The following is a 19,449-nucleotide window of genomic DNA, read 5'->3' as shown; positions in this document are numbered from 1 at the left end:
GGCTTGTCTTCAAACCCCTTCCTAAAATGATTAACCCTTCGAGAGTGCATTATTGAGCTCAACCCAAGTGGTTGTGCTTTCTCTTTGCCTTGCAATTGTTCTTTTTCTGTTATTGCCTTTATCTGTCTCTCTCCCTCTCTCTCCTCATTATATGAAAAGAAGGGAAAAATGTCTGAATAGAGGAGGGAGATTTTCCCACAGTCACTTAACACTGAAAATACGCCATTGTAGCCAGGTTCCCATCCTAATACACTGCCTCACACTGCCACCTCTAGTTTGATGGACAGTGTTCTTATAATTGAGTGACCATTCTTTCTCTTGTTTGCTACTAAAAAAGTAAATGATGAAGGAGCATGTTAAATGTGAGTAAAGACCTTAGCTTGAGTCAATCTAACCTAGTAGGCATTTCTGATTATCCCTCTCACAAGTGCATTTTCTTTTTAAAAGCATGTATCACAAATTCACAAACTTGCAGGTTGCTTAATAATTGCATGATGTGTAGATATGCTTCAATAGAATATGCAGCTATTTTAGTCTGCAGCCAATATACATTTTATCCATACAATTACATATATTTCACCTTGTGTTCTCTCAACTGCTTGAAAGCTGTTCTAATACGAACTGTGAGTGAGTTATTATATTTCCAGATGTATGGTAGGCTACTGAGCCTTATTAATGACTGGGAATTAAATATTATTGCACCTGAAAAACAAATAAGCTACTACTTTCATTAGTTCAGTATTCACAATTGACTCCTATTTAAGCGGAGAAAATACATCCTGTATTATCAATTGCGTCTATATGAAAAGTTAATAATTATTATGAACTTACTTTATAGCCTTCTTTGTACAGTAGGTAGGCCTACCACACGGCTGTTGTGGTGGGCTCATTATTATGCACAGGTTCACGACAGTGTAGTGTCTCTTACGTGAGGCGCAAGCCAACCAATCAAATACCAGCATTCTGGAAATGCGGAAATACTAACGGCGGAGAAAATGAAGCTCACTGGAAATGCTGCTCCAACTACCGCGATCAAAAATGATAATTTTAAGGACTGTGTGTGCACAATTGTCAACCTGTTGAGAGACTTAAGTGAAGAGGTTGGTTTGTAGCATGTTTCTACGGCGTAGCACGATACGACAGTAGAGCTGCTGATGCTATTGTTTTAGCTGCAGCTGATGATAGCAGCATAGCTTTTTATCCTCAGTGTCGCGATTCTAAATAGAAAGGGTTACAGTGTTGCCCAACAGTAATGAGTTTTCATAAAAAATGCAATTTGGCTTCTTACCAATTTCCGTTTTTATTTAGTTGTAGCGGTCGATATTATTTCGATATTATTCTCTGCAGTGTTACTGATCTACCCCTGTCTTTTGTAAAATGCAATGTTAAATGATATTGTAATCTGGTCAGCAACCAAAATCGTTAACGATGCCTTACATTGATTGATCTTTTTTTTTTAAAGCTTAAACTTGATGACGCTGCTTTGAAGATATACGTGAATATTGATGCAGTGGATGTGTCATCTGCTTCAACTGCTTCTCTTTACAACTCTGTGCAGCAACACATCTCAAAACTACAGGTAACCACATGACAATATGACAGACAGTGACAGACTATGATTGGTAATTGAAAGCTTCCCCTTAATATTGTCATGACTCAAAATGTGATTGCATGAGGTGTTACTTTTTTTAAAACATATTTTTGCTTATTCAGGCTGTTAAAGAAAACCTCATGGCACTAGTGGATGCAGAAAACAAGCCATCGTCAGTAGACCACAACACGCCAAACAACGCTGTTGTCCAAGCTTCACACAGTGAGAAAGTGACTGCTGAGACTCGGTACCATCTTCCCGCTGCTCGTCGATGCGCCTCGGAAGCGAATGAGAGCGAGCCGCAGGCTGATGACCTAACAGTGCAAATCCGAGCCGGCAAGTCAGAGGTGAGGGTCTGCAATATGATCGTCATCGTACCGTCAGGCCGCTCGGCTCGGGCAGTGACATTTCTTTCGAGCGCTCTTCTTAACTCTCTGTCAAACAAATGAATAATCATAAGTAATTGCCCACCAAGTATGCGCAGATGAAGTGTTGCAGTGAATCAAATGCTTGATGGAGACCTGATAAGCGAGTTTAGCAGAGAATGATGGGGTCCTTCAGTGCTGTTGGTTGGGTAAAGCAGACCATATTGCTGGAGGGCTTTGAGAGATGGCCAGGCCCTTGATGGACTATGAAGTGGATGCTCATTACTTTGAGATTGCATGTGGATGAAGGACGAGAGTCCTATTCTGTTGTGCATTTATTTTGGTAGCCAAGCAAACACTGTGCTTTGTCATTTGATGATGCCGGATGGTTAGCATTATTCTTTTTGCCATGGTACTGGAAATAATTTTGAACATCTTTTCTGTCCTACAAAATGTGAATTTCTATGCATCGCCATTGATTTGTCTTGACCACTAAATGTTTTTTTTTTTTTTAATCAATCTATCAACAGCTTGTGAACTCACTGTATGTCATTATTTTCCTGTCCATTCCAACATCCAGATTGACCGAAGGATATCTGCATTTATGGAGCGAAAGCAAATGGAGATCAATGAAAACAATGTGCGGGAGTTTTGCAACGTGATCGACTGCAATCAGGGTGAGAATGGGAATCAGGTCCGGAGGGGGGGGGGGGGGGGGGAAGAGCCTGCACACAGATTGCCAATGTTTGGGAGAGTGCTGATTTCCACAAGCGAGAGGTCACGCTGAACTGTTCTCTAACAGTGAGGCTAAAATTGCACCTAAAAATGATACCTCCAGAAAAGAGAGAGGAAAAAAAGAAAACATAAAATGGACACATTTAAAGCAATGATGAAAATCAGGAGCCCTAACTGTAGATTTGGCTCGCTTTAAAGACTGATAGGGCCTTCTAAGCACTAGAGCTGCTAAATGTTCACTATTATTAGAGCAGTCTTTATAATTCAACCAATACAGACGGCATGTTAAAGTGAGGTCAAACTGTTTTTTCCCCCTCACAAATCTCATGTAGAAGACAGCTGTGCCAGAACAGATGCAGTATTCACACCTTACCCAGGGTTTAGAAGCCATGTGAAAGGTAAGCACATTAAGTGGAAAACATTATCATGCATTCTTTTTTTTCCCTAGACCATGTATATACGGGAGGCGGACTATTTTCCGACAGCATTCTAGCCGACGGGGCAACGGTCCGCTCCGCAGCGGGGGGACCGTCGCTGCGATGCGAAAAAGCGATGGTCCGACATGCGCTGCTCCCGTGCTTGCGGTTAGGGTTAGGTTAGGATTGAGGTTTCGGATCAATATGCTGTCGGAAAAAAGACCTGCACCCGTATATACAAAATTGTACCCAAATGACAGAATCATATAGTTCGCTTAACTACAAACCTTAAAAACAATGTTTACAACCACAAACTATCGCTAGTGTGTGGTGTGGGATTTACAGATGTCGGACATACCCGTATGTCATGACTTATTGTTATCCGGTGTGACATTATAAATAACATTTCGTTTACGACCCTGGTTTGCCTGTTTGGTGTGCCTTGGCTGGACAGTGACGCGGGTAGTGAACACATACGGGCCTCAGACACGCGGTGGGGTTGTCCAGGGGGAGGCCGGGGAGCTGCAGAGGGGACAGGTGACCAGAGACTGTGGAAACGCTGCCATAGAGGAGCGCCTTCAAAACATCGAGACTCATCTAAAGCTCCCAACAGGTACAGTAGTAAATCAGCCTGGATGTTCAGAAGTTTTGGAGATTAAATAAACTATCAATGGATCGGACCTGTTTTTACAGGTTTTGCCGTGTTTGTTTTCCGGCTCATTCCAATCACAGCTAAGCATAACATGGGTTAGACAAACCTCTCCACCAATAGTTTTCTTATATGATAAAACATTGTTTTCCAAAATAAATGTCACGCACATATTTTTCCAGTGCATACGGCAGACCTTGTTGACGGATTTGGAAGAGATTTCGAAGGTCTGGTTCCAAAAATGAACCAGTATTTAATGTGTAAAATCTGTGATATTTACATTGGAATGAATGAGCCCGGCTGGAAAGTGTCCAAGTGGGAGAGGGCGGGGCTTAGCTAAAGGTGAATTAATTAGACTGCACATGATGTTGGTGTTGACATGCCATTCAGTTAAGTGGTCATGCTATAATTTTTTTGTTTTGAAGTTTTTAACTTTTTATTGTGCTAGCATTCTTGTAATGTTGTTGGATCTTGAATGGCTCTTGAGTTAAAATAAAATGGCTCACCTTCCATTTTGTCGATGACCTGTTTCATTTGTACAAATGTTCTTTATTTGCTATTACTAAGAAAAGGATGTTTATGTGTTATTTAATTATGATTGAGTCTCCTCACCTACTGTTGTTAATGTTTCCTAGCGGGTCCAGTCCCATTGAGTGTCTACCAGAGGTTGAAGAAGCTGGAGGATCGTATTCTGGAACTGGAGGGACTGTCACCAGAGTATTTTCAATCCTCTGTGAGTCCTCTTGTTATTGATAAGGCACTTGAGCTTTAGTCGTAATCCCTAGAGTGGAGAAATATGAAAACTATATCAACAATGAATATACAACATCAAGTCGGTTAAACAGATTTGTGTTTAAAAGTTTCGAGATCTGTCTAAAACTATAATTTATTTTTAGATCTTGCATGCAAGGTCTGTTTTGCACATGCTGTTGACAGGTTTGATGTGTTTGAAAGTAAGTCTTTTGGTCATGGGTGGTGCAAGATTAAAGCCACCTGCCCACCACCACCACAGAGTGTAGGGGTGTGTCTAAGGCTCTTAATTAAATCCTTGTTTCCCCCACTTGCGTCCTTTCAGCAAGCATGTTTTCGTCTTCGGGTTGAGTACAGAGTGACATAGAGGGTGCGCTGTGACTGGCCAGTCGCTGTGATTGACAGCCTACACCTAACCCTAACCTCAGTAAAACTATACCTAAACCTAACCTTAACCTCAGTAAAACTATACCTAAACCTAACCTCAGTAAAACTAACGCAGTGGCTGGGGGCCTTTCCAAGAACCGAAGACGATTCCCTCCTCGCGTCCTTTCATTGTGCCTTAGTCCCTCCCACAGAAAATGCATGGAGAAAAGGAGGTGAAGATGGAGGAAATAACATTGCTGAGCCCCACACCCAACTTAATGTTTCTGTTTAGACACATTAAAAAAACCTCATTGTTGGCAATGAAAGAACGTCCTTAGAAGAATTCTTTAATTTAGTTTCACAGTGGCATCCCCCATGACACTGATTCGCACACACATAACGTAACATTGCCATTCATTAACATCATACTGTTCAGACTAGAACGTCTTCCTGGTTGGATGCACTTTTGTTTCCTCACTCATAGTAACTCAGTGATGCCTCTTAATCCAAAACTCTTTTCTCCTTGGAGCAGTTAATTAATAAGAGACATGGTCTATGTCTGGCGGGGCAACCTCTGCTTCTGGTTTGAGTGAGGATAAAAAAGTGAAGACAGGATAGGGACTGCCGGCTGTGAGACACCCTAGGGGTTTGAATCCACCACAGTGCCTGTCTAAATGAACACAGTTGGCTGTGTTTGGGGGATGGAAGCTGAGCGGGGAGGATGATTTATCGACACACTAGCAACTCCTACGTATTGAGCAGCGGCTGTCAGTAGGGGTTGTTCAACAGGAGTAGGGCAACTAACTGGAGGTAAATATAGAAGAGAAACGAAAAGCTCAAATTATGGGAAACAAACCAAGGACGCTGTGGACACTGGTCTGCACATTTTCTTGAAACCACAGGGACCCCTGAAATTTGTTAATGATTGACGCACTGTTATTTGCCTCAGAGCTCACTGCTCAGTGCTCACTTGGGAAATTTGCATTTGATCATTGCCTATTATAGGCTACTACTATAATAACCCCCCCCCCCAGAAAATAGTTTCAGTGCTTGCTAGAGTGCTTAACACAGTTGTCCCATGTTCCCAGCACCAAAAACTAAAGTGGCTCCTTAGCTAATCATGGCACGACTTGAAAATGAAAATATAATTCATAAGGTTGTACTGAATCAGATGATTGGGAATGTTGGGTCTCAGTGGAGAAACCTCTGCTATTCTTTGTTTCACCAATAATCATTGGTATATTGTTGCTGCTGTCTAAACTAGGTCTCTCTTCAGAATAAGACCTTGGGTCTCAATGAGATTTACCTGTATAAATAAAAGTTATAATTAAATAAAACAAAAAAAGAATCTGCTGCCATTCTCCAGAAAATAGTCAGGCGATTTGCGAATGACACATAATTTATTAAAATATTTTGCAAATGTTTTATATAAATTATTATGAAATATAATGGATTTTGTACTTTCCAAATTAACCAGTATGTCTCATTGCTTTTGCAGAGTTATCTTCACAAGCGACCAAAGACATCTTCTGCTCAGGTTCGTACATTCTGCTGCAGTTTGTGTTTTGTTGTCAGCAAAGAGTGATATTATGGTAGAATTGACGTTTGTTTGGGTGTGCCCATGTCCCAACAGGCCTGCAGTTTGACAGAGTTGGATGGGAAAATCAGTGCAGTGAAAGCAGCGCTACTGAAGAGGGTGAACGAATTTGGACCAGGATATGGAACTGAATGTCCTCTCTAACACCTGACCCCATCTACACGCAGGCACGCGCGCACACACACACACACACACACACACACACACACACACACACACACACACACACACACACACACACACCGCACACATAGAGAAAAACACGAATGATAAAGTACACAGTTGAACAATACGCTCTGAATTTGTGTTAAGTGACATTGATTGTAAATTAAACCAGATTTCTTTTAAACCTGTGTTCTAATCACTCACTGGAATTGTTCAATGTTAATCATGCTGTGCATTTAATTGGCCGTCCATTTATTTTTGTTCGCTTTATAGCACAAAGAAATCCTGAATCCTTTGGTAGGGTGGTCTTCTGTGAATGTGTGTTCCACATGAAATAATTACACAGCAATAACGGGTGAAATTTTGACGGCTTTAGATCTTTACATTATCCTTCGCTGTCAGATTAAGTTGTGTGGGTAATTGAGTTGAGTCAGATGGAGCACCAGATATGTCTGCCTGACTGCTGAGTGTAAATCATCTCCCCTGATGATTGTCATAACAAATGACCTCATTACTGAGACTGGTTGGGTAAATGCATCAGAGACCCAACAAACAACTCGTGTACACATTCCTGCACACTGACATTAACAGGTGGATATCAAAGCAATTAAAAGAAAATATAATTGAATATTGAAAGTTTGAACTCTGTTCATATTGGGCTATTAATATAGCAAGATATTTTTCACTGATTTTGTTCATGACAAAGGAGAAATGTTAAAGTGAATTCCATATCTTGGCACCCCTGTAAGTGATCCAAAATTGAGATGAAGTAGTTTGTGATTAATTAAGGGGGCTGAAGCTGGGATGCTTTTCGTGGAGTAGCTATGAAATTGTTTGTTTGGGGTAATGAAATTCAGAATAAATTGGGTGAGTGTTTTGTTTAAGGTACCATATACAAATTGAGCGACTTAGTTGGAGCTTGTAATTGCCAAGTTTACGAATTAGGGTTAATGTGTATGTCTTGGAGCTCAGGAGGCAAAACTAGTTTTTGTAGCAGTAAATGGATTGCAGTTTATTCTGTTGAGTACTGTCTCAAGCAATGCTACAAAAACTGTATACTTTTGTGATTAACTCAATTCTGCCAGTTATACCAAGACATTTCGCAAGTAGGCCTACACCAATAGAGCACCGAAGTCTGACGTCAATATCGGTAGAGGGCGCAAATTCACGGGTTCATGTACTTTTTATTTGCATTGTAATCCCCATAGAGAGATCGCCTCATATAACAACTGTGTTTGCCGTTTCACTCATATGGATATGATGAATCAACTGACTGAGAGAAAACGCTATTGTTACTGCTACTGAATTCGTTACATTTTCGCTAGAAACAGACTATCATATATATTAGTGAATGACTGTCACAAATGATACAGAGACACCCCCCTGACAATAACATATTATATTTATTTTTGGACCACAATGCTTATATGAAACTATTTTAAGATGACCCCATGTTATTCTCTATAGAGAAATTACTTCTGTGAACCAGGCAGAACCAGGGGATGATCGAGTGACGGCGCTCTATATGTTGACGACAGGCACACCTGCGGCAGGTATACCCGGACAACGATGTGCAGGAATGCCTATACTGAGTGTCAAAAAACGACTTTCTGACCTTGAAAGCCCATACATCCAAACAGAAAAGTCCTATCTGATTTCATTAAACAAAGTTAAACTCACTTTGCCATTCACTTTATGCATGCGCATACCCTCTATTCTCACCTGACACAGCCCTACTGCTATAAAAGTCAGCCAGCTCAGTGTGAAGGGAGACACAGACCCAGCAACATCTCAGTCCCACACTAAGTTTTGTTAAATAGCTTTTTCAATAAACCTTTAATTCTTAATTTACTTCAGCCTGGAGATGGCCAGTAGTCTCCTTTTTTGTTAAGCCTGTCCATTCTGTGATGATGAGAAACCGGTTATTTTTGAATATTTGTTTTTGAGTCCTAACAGTTCCCAAAAACAAAGTTTGTTTATTTAATGTTTAGTATGTTCATTTTGAACAATTCCAAAATGTTTTTCTGACAAAACATACTATTATAACCAGCTGATTTCTTACTATATGTAGTCACAAGGCACGAAGAAAGGTATACGAAGGGCAATGATAAAACCTGGCATTTGTTAAGGATCTTTTGACTAATTCAACAATAAATGTGTCTGAACTTCTGAATCATAAAGATCCTCCATATCTGCAATTTACTATAAGGCTTCTTCCTACATTTTGACTGTTCCTCCTGGTATTTCACATCAAGATTTTTCATAGACTTTATTGATTGAGTGACCCGAGTACAATGGAAGACCATGCATTGTGTTTTTTTGGAAGATTGTCCTTGTGTAAAGGAGAAGTTTTTCTTTTCAGGTGCACCTCTTGAATTTGTCCTATTCCTCATAGAGAACCTTTTTGGATAATGGTGGCTACAGTGCACACTAGCGAGGGGTTAGTACTCGAAAGCCATGGCAATTGTGAACAAGGGGGCTGCTTATTGTTCACTACAATTTTTTGTCCCAGAGACAGGCACCCCATATGAGGGTTAATGAGAACAAATTGGCCTGAGTGTAACAAATGGATTATGGGGTGAACAAAGGGCGCTATTTTTTGGAGCCTTGGCTCACCGGGATCCACCCATCATCTGCCCATTGAGCTGAGTGTGTAGAGTGCCGTCTGTGCGAAGTCTCTCCTCGCTAAATATCTTATTCTATTTGATTATCCTATTTGATTAAATTAGCACAATGACATGTTTTCAACGTCCTGGAGTGAAGCATCAAAGCTGCTTTGCTATATGTCATCTATGTAATGTGACACAATTTGAACATGCATTTCCTTGGATACAAGTGATGCAGTTTTACAGTATATTCAACGTGTTTCACCCATGCAGCCATTTTAAGTTAAACATTCCAAAGTCTATAGGTCAACAGTAGTATCAGTTGATAATTGTGCTACAGTTGGCTGGGCACAGTATGACCTTTGAGATGAACTACAAGCCACTTCCACAGTAACTCTAAAGTCTTGTCTGTCGATCAATCTTTCCCACTCCACAATTTCTTATGTAGCTTGGGAACCTCCGCATAAAGCCACTGAGATGTTCCTAGTCTTGTAAGGGTCCCCTTTGCCTTAGAAGGCGGGGGTGGGGTGGTGGGGGTTAGGTCGAGAGAGAGGATTCATATCCATTCATATCTCACAAACTCTTAATGGGCTCCGGCCCTCCAAAATGAAACCTCTTTCCTGTGACTAGTCAGCCCCAGTCTTTATTCATCTGTGGCTCTGTGTCAAAAAAAACTGTTGCTCGTTTGTGCTATGAACAATGAGGAACAAGGCTGAATCTGTAGCTGGGAACAAAAGATGGAAAACAGGCTTTTCACTCTGCAGAACATTAGATTCTGACACATTTTGCCATGGCAGTTTTTTTCCCCCTCACCCTGTCCCGAGTGGTGGGGTTCTAGAGACCACCTGTTGGCTGGATGCTTGTTCTTCATTACAAGCAGGCCTACACTGCAAAATCTGGAGTGTTAATTTATCTCTTGGGAGTGTAAAATTGGTCAGTTCTTACACTCTCAGAACTACAGTCACTTAGTCCAGCTGCAACTTCCGGAAGGCTTTACATTTGTCAGCAGCCAAATTTAAGCTTTGTGTTTTTTCTCCTTTTGTAGTCTTATCGTGGAAGAGGGAGACACTCCATTTCAGAGCTGTCAGTCATACATGGCAGAAATTAAAGATTACGTGAGTGCAACTACATACTTTTAGATTTTTATATTGTGCTTTGTCATGGACTGATTGTACTGACATTGATTGTGGTCTCAATTAAGAGGCCCATGGAGGATTTTGTTCTGTTTTCGAAATTGCTTTGGCAAATGTTCAACCTCAAATTATTATCATAGATAACTACATTCATAACAATGAGTTTGGATGGATTACATTAATGCATACCATGATAGCAGTAGATCATGTGTATGATATGGACATTAATTGTCATTGTCATTGATTGATTGATTGATAGATTGAATACTTGAAATGTACACAAAAAGTACTGGGAACTTGTTTCCTTTGTGGTCCTGTATGAAATTCATCAACATGGCATACAAATGTATACAATAATACAAAATATTAGGAGAATAATAGGAGAAAAAGGAAAAACGGTGACAGTGAATGACATGACACCTCCATTCATGTTTTTTTTCAGTCCAGTTTTGAAAGAAACCATTGACTCACATCTTTTAATGCATTGGGGGGGGGGGGGGTTCCATATGGAACACTTTAGTGTACAAATGGAACCAAATGGACTCTTGGGTCCATTTGGTTCCATTTGTACAATCTCAAGAGTTATGGGGGTCCTTGAAATTAACAAAGGTAAAATTAAACCCCCTGTTTAGATGGTGGATGGTGTTGGGGCATTCCACATTTTCGTGGCAGAGCACATTGGCGCAAATAGGTGGGAGACAGGGGGGTCGCGTCTCCCTCCAAGACACAAAGTGTCCCGCCCGACTGCCCCTAGTAACGAGCTATTGTTTTATCGCCGTTTAAACAAGTCTTTGCTCTTGTCCCGCCTCTGAAACACCGTATCTGGTTCCTGCTAGGCTAGATCATAGATTTATATATAATCGGCTATTTCCGTATCCGGAGATAGCCGGATGTTTACGTTCATGAAAGGAGAGGGAGGAGAGAAAAGAATCAATGGAGTCAGTCAGTGGATTATCATGGCCACTTTTAGTTTTTCGCCCCAGCGTTAGTTACAAGAGATCCTCCCGTATATACACGAACAGTCAACCCTGTTTTTTGGACATGATCTTATAAGACACGTGGCCGTGGACGGTGAACCCATGCCACAAATTCAGTAAAATACGTTTACAGTTTATAGGCATTTTAGCTCCCGGCAGAGTCACGTATAAAATCATAACAATTATACACTTGGTAACTGCTTTTTGAATTTTGGCATGCTGTTAAGTATGGTCATAAGGTTTTCAAAAACCATCGCAAACGAATTTTGCTCGCCCCCTAGTGGTCAATTATTTGGGGTTCCTACCATATGCTGACATATCCAATAGTGGTTTCATTGCAAACCGACCACTAGGGGGCGAGCCAAATTAGTTTTCAATGGTTTTGGAAAACCTTATGCCCATACCTAACACCATGCCAAAATTCAAAAAGTAGTTACGAAGTGCATAATTGTTATTATTTTTTACATATGAAATCCTAGTTTTTAGGCATTTTAGCTCATTTTAGCTACCATGGACGCCATCTTGAAAATTATGCCTTTCTGGTTGTTCGTTGTTCCTAAACTTTTAGTATGTTATTTAGCACACCCAATAGTAACAGAATCCATTGAAAAATCTCTTTTATCAATTATTTTGGTTTTGAACCATACCTATACGTAATCGTATCCAATATTTGAGTCTGTGCAAACAGACCACTAGGGGGCGCTCCCAACGCGTTTGCACAGCTTTTTGAAATCCTTATACCCATACGTACCTAACACCACAATCCTTATACCCATGTCCCATACCTAACACCACAATCCTTATACCCATACCTAACACCACAACAAAAAGTCACCAAAATACCAAATCTTGCTGATTTGGTCCACCCCCGCTATAATGTAATGAAACGTGAAAGCTTGCATCCTTGTACAGGAGTTGTTCGTCTTCATTCAGACAATGCAGCAGTGATAATGATAATAATAACTAGAACTGCACTCTGTCGAGTGCCTACTGCCTGGTATGCTTCTTTGGAAATAATGTGACATTATGCTGGTTGGCAAAAAAAGGTAATGATTTACAATAATGTTTATTTATTTACTTTTTATAAATAAACAGCTATATTTAAGCAGTTGCCAGTTACAGTTACAACAGCAAATATCTGTGTATTTCCATACCTCTACTCTGATAGTACATCTCAGAGAGTTGTTGAACTTGTTTGAACAAACACCAGGGAGAGGGGCATGCACCTGTGACACCCTCCAACCACACCACACCCCTCCCCACCCCACCCAGAATGCCAGCCATAGTGGAACAGAGCAATCCCCCTGCATGCTGCAGAGAGGCTTGAAATAAGAGGCAGTCAGCTGCTCTGTGCACCGTGGCCCCTGTAGTCCCCAGGCTCTCTGGAGTTAAATGTGTCTGTGATATTGCCAGAATTGAGCAGCGGGAGCAGAATTCAGGCAATTACAATCAAGTCAGGGGCATAGTTAGTTGCGTGGTCCCCGGCAGCACCTGAGCTGGATGCTGATGAGACACTTAAATCCCAAACCCTCGTACGTTTGGCCCAGGCACTGCTTAAAGCCCCCCGCCGCCCTTTCCCCTCTCTCCTACAGTACCATACCCCCTACTGTACACTTCTAGCTTACCCCTCACCTCATTTAGGCCTTTAGAGCTCTTTTACCCTGTCTATCTGGCCCTCACATTGCAATACTTGTGCTGTATATATATAGTGGAGTGGAGTATTACACTCAATCACTCTTCATTCTGTGGCACCTGGCCATGGAGAATGAAATAGAGACAGTTTTTGAGGTGCAAAGCAACACGTTTTAAAGGTGTGTGTGCAGGGAAGACTAGTGGGAAGGGCTGTGGCTGCAATGCTCATGGACACTGAACCAGTGTTGTCTAGGAGTCTGTGGAGTGGTAGTTGACCTGGGGGGGAAACACAGAAGACTGAGGTGAGAGTGCTTTTTCTAGTTTTTCATAACACTAAAAATCATTCACATTCACCCATTCACACCTAGACTGCAACAGAGTGGAACACTATTACTTACTCATTGTGCCCCCCGCAGGCAACCATGCAAGGCACCAGCTCATCTGGAGCAGTTAGTGGCTTGCGCATTGACACTTCAACACGTATAGGAGGAGCTGGGAATTGAACCTGGAACATTCCGGGTCCCAGAGGGCCTCTCTACCCTCTGAGCCAATGCAGCCCCACATAAGGGCAATGCCAAGCGTACAAGTCTGTTTGTCCGTGTTCCAACTCCGTTATCCAATGGCCTACTGTAACGTGATACCATAAGGCTGGGTAAATAATCAGACAGGCTTTATAATTTCACTAGTTTGCAAATGTTCGTAGACTTTTAAACAACTATTAAATCGCGTAGTTCTGAAATAAACCCACGGTAGGCTGGGTAAAAAAGTAACCGCAGGCACAGTGTTTCTTAAGGTGTAGCATGGAAAGGTAAGCAACACATATTTGACATGGTTAAAAACCACCTCAGGCAGACAGTATCAATCATTTGATAGTGTCATATAGCTTGGCGGACAGTGCTTAAACTTTTATCCTCACTTTACCCTATTAGATGCTAATCTGAGGACATAGGGAGCTACGCAGAGGAGCTGCTCTGCTCTCTTTTAGTGAGAGGCATGCAGCAAGAACATGAAGATTTTTCAGCCACCTCTCCCCATCCCTTTGTCTACCTTTTCCTATCCACCAACACCAGTTCAACCCCATCTCTCACGTCACTATCTCTCTGGATGCTCAGTCACAGGTGGCTGACTATAGAAAGAAACCCCTTGCCTTAGTGTTATGGCATCAAGAAGGGAGTGTGAGTGGAGAGGGAGTTTCGGTTCTTGAATATCTATGACCCAAGAATATGGAGTCAGACATCACAACAACACTCTTGGCCGCCTTTCTCCTCCGATAAGATGCTCTCAGCTCTTTCTGAGGGAAAGCCTCCCAGCTCCCGCCCTCTCTCAGCCAGGCCACACTTTGCTGAAGTGTCATTAGGATTCTAAAAGGGCAGGCTGCCGTAGATCTAGCATTACAGAGACAGGCATATCCCCGGATTCTCAGATAAAAACACAGCCTCACTTTGGATGTAAAGATGACTTTATCACCTGTAGAGAAGGCAGTGGTTGTACTGGGAGGGGACTGACTTTATCACCTGTAGAGAAGGCAGTGGTTGTACTGGGAGGGGACTGACTTTATCACCTGTAGAGAAGGCAGTGGTTGTACTGGGAGGGGACTGACTTTATCACCTGTAGAGAAGGCAGTGGTTGTACTGGGAGGGGACTGCATTGCTTCTCCCATCTGTAATCTGTGTGCATACACATCTTTCATATGTACATCAATTTCGAGCTCTGTTTTGGGAGATTGCTAGCCTTTGCTCTGCAATCCACTTTCATCTGTGGCTTGTTAAAAGCCAGGCACGCCAGTAGTTGGCACCACAATGGACATTTCTTTTGCCATGTTGGTTGTCTTTTGACTTTGTCCCTTGGATTGGCAGACTATCAGGAATAGTCTCTGTCAAATTATTACATTTAGGTGAAGTAAGGGAAAAAAATAAATTGGATTTTGCTGATCCTGTTTTGTCCCCGGAGGGGGTACAGGAGACGGGCTGCAATATTATCCCAGGCTGACACCAGTGGCAAAGAGGCAATCACGGTGGCCCTCGCTCTGACAAAAACACTCCATCTGCACGGAGAGGGCAAAATCACACTACAATGATGTCTTACTCTTCTTGCCTCTCTTTGGCAGCTGGGCTGTGGGACTGCAGGGCTCTGCTGCACAACGGCCACATGACTACTATACAACACACATACCCAACGCCACAAAATCAGCATCTGCTTAATAATACCACAGACAAAGGCAATGCACCTGCCATCACACAGCGAAAGCTGACATTGTTCTAGTGTACAGGATATCCTGTCCGGACCTACATGTTAATTATATAATAATATATATTAACACAATAATAATATAGTACCAGTATGCCAAATCCTGAATGTTAATTTAACTATTTGTAAATAATAGACACTATATTTCACTATATTATAGTCATAATAGATAATAAAAAATGTACCGGCATGTACAAAACAGAACTATACTACAAAGTACACAAACACACATACATATACTGTACACAGTACACACAGGTGCACCCACACATACACACAAATACTCACACATCGACATCACCGCCAATCTGAATTTCCTATCTCAAATTCTAATCTGCCTGAGCAATAGTCACGTGAAATGACCCCTTGGCGTAAATAGCCCCCCTATTGATTATTCATGGTGCTTGCACGGCTCCAGCAACGGCTACATATGTCAACGAGTTCACCAAGGCAGCCATTTGGGCAAGAGATTAACATCTATTTCAGAGATAGGTGAATTTGTTGAGCGGAGGAGGCAGAGGAGGGAGGGCGGGGGAGTTTGAGAAGGAGTGTGTGTGTGTGTGTGTGTGTGTGTGTGTGCGCGTGTGGTGGGGGGTTGTCTCTTCAGGATTGTGCTGTAATCACAGGCCTCCGTCTGCATGGCACATCTCCAGAGTGGTGTCAGCTGGGCTCTCTTCTGTTTGCTAATAGCAGGGGGTCAGGCCTCTCTCACAAAGAGGTGCGTTTGATCCCCAGGTAAGGGACATGGAGGGAAAGAGGTGACACTGCTGAATACTAACAGGGCGATTTGTGCTTACTTGTGTACCGGTGTCGCGCAGCTTGCAGATCTGTTTTTGTGAACAGATTCCTATGCCTCCAATGTCTGGCTTTTGAAATGACGTCATGGCAGCCACGTCTATGGACTTTTAATTTTTGTTTAGAGCATTTTTAACTCAAATCTAATGGCAGCCAAGTTTATGGACGTTGATGTTTGTTTATAGGTAAGAAGTTAAACAAACATTAATGACGTGAGATATCATGTGGCCAATATAAATACATATTGTATGTGATTTTGTTTTATACAATATAACATACTGCATTCATGTCTCGTAATGTATATCATGTCAGTGAATCTGCAATGAAAAGTGTCACGTGACTTCTAAAAGTCAAAATGATGCTTCATTCAAAAAGACAAAAATACCGGTATGACGCCATGTGGCAGCCCTCACTTCACATGAGGGCTGCTTATTACTTGCGCAAGCAGAGCGTGCAAGTAATGTTGTTTGTCCGGTGCTCCGATGCGCTTGTCCGTGGCTGCTTATGATGTAATGATTAATTTGTGCTTGATATGGCATTGGTTTCAGATTACATACATGTATACATAGGGGCATTACCTTTATTCCACCCGACACTGAAACATATCATTATTACGTCACCACCGAGAGCCAGTTATACCCTGACATTGGTACATATCTTCATTACGTCATACGCAGCTACGGACATACGCATCAAACGACCCAAGTAACCACAGTATACTGCTAATCAACTTACAAATTACATATACACATAGAGGCATTTCCTTTAATCCACCCGACACTGAGTGTCGGGTGTGTGTGTGTGTGTGTGTGTGTACTCGTGTACGCGTGTGTGCAGTCCGCGCACATTAACTAACGTCCATAGTAGGCTATATCATGTACAGTACACGATACATCTGCTCTGCTGCGCACCTCTATATCTTACCTCAGATTGATTACCTCAGCCTCAGGCACTGTGTAAATACGGTACATTCGTTTGTTACTTTGATTAATCTCTTTTCCTCCTTGCTCCCCACCCCCTCTTTCTGTTTTCCACGGAAATAACAAAAACAATAGAGCTTACCCCCCAAAATTCAAATTTCACCCGCTTTTTTTTTAAACTTCTGTAAACCTGTGATGTGACAAAGATGATTCTGATTCACATTTAAAAGGGTGATGATGTCTTCTCTACCAACACTATACAGTTAGACAGAGAGGGGTGTGTTGGTCTGCTGAGTTCCTGCACAGCAGCACACGTCAACAACCCAAGGTAAAGGAACGGGGAGATTAATCTGTTGTGAGAGAGGCAGAGGCTCAAGTGGGTTTTTTCCGATAGCTAATTAGTAAACCCTCATTTCAAAAACCCTCATACATACTAGAACGCAGGCACACACAAACATGTACAACTCGATTGTGCACATGCATACATCCCTGCGTGATTGTGTCCTAGAGCTCAGGCAAATTGGTTCCCGCTATACATCCTGTCTTTCTCTTTCTCTCTCACTGTTTCTCTATCTCTCTGTTGCTCTCTTTTTCTTTCACCCACTTTCTGACACACTGTGCCTCTTTCTCTCCCTATCTTCCCTTTGACACACATGCGCACACACTCACGCGTGCATGCGCACATACAGGACTGAGAAAACTTCAATTTCATCTGCAGGGGCAGAAATCAATCTCACATCTCTTTAGTTAATCCGCAATGGCTCTCTCCAGATCCTGACACTAATAAGGTATTGAGCAGGTGAGGCCAGGGACTGAGGAGAGGAGAACAGTGGGAGAGAGAGAGAGCGCAGAGGAGAGAGGCCCGCAGTCTGGGGGCCCCGACCGGCGGCTGGCACTGTTCCAGTGCAATTATGGAGCTTGTGTATGGTAGAGAAGATGGGTGCAGGAAAGAAGCAGCAGAGATAGAGAGGAGAGAGAGAGAGAGAGCCCGAGAGAGGGGAAAGGAGAGAGGGGCATAGAGAAAGAGAGGGGGTGGGGGAAAAATCGATCCCATCTGTGGTATGATGGTTAATTAAAGCAACTCTTGAGCAGGCCGAGGATGAGAGGCTTGGCCGGGCTCCTGGAGGCACCGCTCTGATTACTCCCACAGAATGGATGGTTTCTTAGCAATGAAAGGAAGGAGGCCAAGAGCTGCCTGGTGGGGTGTGCAGACGGCGACGTCGAGGAGGGAAATGTGTGTGTGTGTGTGTGTGTGTGTGTGTGTGTGTGTGTGTGTGTGTGTGCGCACTGTGCGCGCGCGCCACACACTTGTGCATAATTTAGGCTCCGTCGTCCGACGGTGTCACGACCGATCTACAAGCTTACAGAAATGTACATCGCGGTGTGTTGTGAGCTTGTGTATTAGCTGTGTTCAGTGCTCGACACCGCCAGGTGGTCGAAGTATAAATCTGGATTTAAACTCGAATGCATGCATACGCACAGTTGCACCCGCATATTATGTATATGCATGCACCAGGCACACAAAGACACACACACACACACACACACACACACACACACACAGTTTTTCAAATGCAGATTTCCATTCCAAACAGAGTACAAAAAGTCAGCGCATGTACTAATGGTAGATTGGCCAGAGAATTAGATATAAGTATAATGCATAGTCTTTGTTCACATGGCTATGCAAATAAGCAAAAGATTGATTGAGTTACAATTGACAATCCACAAGAATTCTTGTGATTCATTGCTTCATGAAACCAAAAAGTCATCAGAGTAGCTGGGCAGGAGGTATAACAGACAGTATGATGTGACTCCCTTAGATTCCATATTCGTGAGATTTTATTTTATATCAACACAATAAGAGGCTGATGGTTAGTGCGATTATCACCCATACCTCTCACAACACTGACATTCATGGCTTCTTCTTATATTAAGGGGCCATGGGTGACCGCGCCATCACTTTGGTATGACCCTACCCCCAAATGGTGAAATGTGGTATTGCATAGCTTTTTCTTTTTGCCAGAGGGGGGTAAAATTTACTATGACTAGTTTTAAACTAGTTTTTCATATGACATGTACACAACTACACATACAAAATACAAATCATAGAAACATATAACCCCCCATATATCCCAGGTTACTGGTTTTAGATCCCGTATCAAATCGTAAAGCACAGACACGTTTTTTTCCATTGGAGCTAAATGTAAGCATTAGTATTGTACGTGAGTCACAAAATGCATAATTTGGCATGAGCTTGTGACGGTATGCAGTATACAAAACTTCTAATCATCATGAGCACAATTATTTTAATTATTTACGTAGGCTACTGTGTACATTTAAATCAGCCATGACAGCCATGATAACACTGTCCTCCTGACTTTATACTGTAGCTCTTACATTTGTTCACAACTTGCAAAGTTATAGCATAATTCATCTATGTTCCTTTTACTCTGCACTTAATCATTCCAGAGGCTTGTGTTCTTCGACTTGGTACTATCACACTCT

General features: G+C 42.2%; 1 protein-coding gene across 1 annotated transcript; it reads left to right on the top strand.

The window, feature by feature from the left end:
• The first annotated feature begins 978 nt into the window (after nt 1–978).
• mbip (MAP3K12 binding inhibitory protein 1) lies at nt 979–8,718 on the top strand. The gene is made up of 9 exons (XM_080783125.1): nt 979–1,100; nt 1,463–1,579; nt 1,714–1,938; nt 2,537–2,633; nt 3,024–3,089; nt 3,562–3,720; nt 4,392–4,489; nt 6,371–6,409; nt 6,506–8,718. Exons 1-9 carry the CDS (start codon nt 996–998, stop codon nt 6,611–6,613), a joined length of 1,014 nt encoding a protein of 337 aa, XP_080639251.1. The 5' UTR covers nt 979–995; the 3' UTR covers nt 6,614–8,718.
• Nucleotides 8,719–19,449: the final 10,731 nt, after the last annotated feature.

The sequence above is a fragment of the Protomyctophum bolini genome, assembly GCF_963924005.1.
Source record: "Protomyctophum bolini genome assembly, chromosome: 15".
NCBI lineage: Eukaryota > Metazoa > Chordata > Actinopteri > Myctophiformes > Myctophidae > Protomyctophum > Protomyctophum bolini.
The sequence above is the reverse complement of the archived record's forward strand: the minus strand, read 5'-3'. Positions and strand labels throughout refer to the sequence as shown.

Bases quoted from the DNA above. Each gene is read 5' to 3' on its own strand.
- mbip (XM_080783125.1), top strand. From the start codon at position 996: ATGAAGCTCACTGGAAATGCTGCTCCAACTACCGCGATCAAAAATGAT. The intron at 1,939-2,536 runs GTGAGGGTCTGC...TCCAACATCCAG, and splicing joins TCCGAGCCGGCAAGTCAGAG to ATTGACCGAAGGATATCTGC. The intron at 3,090-3,561 runs GTAAGCACATTA...TTGGCTGGACAG, and splicing joins GTTTAGAAGCCATGTGAAAG to TGACGCGGGTAGTGAACACA.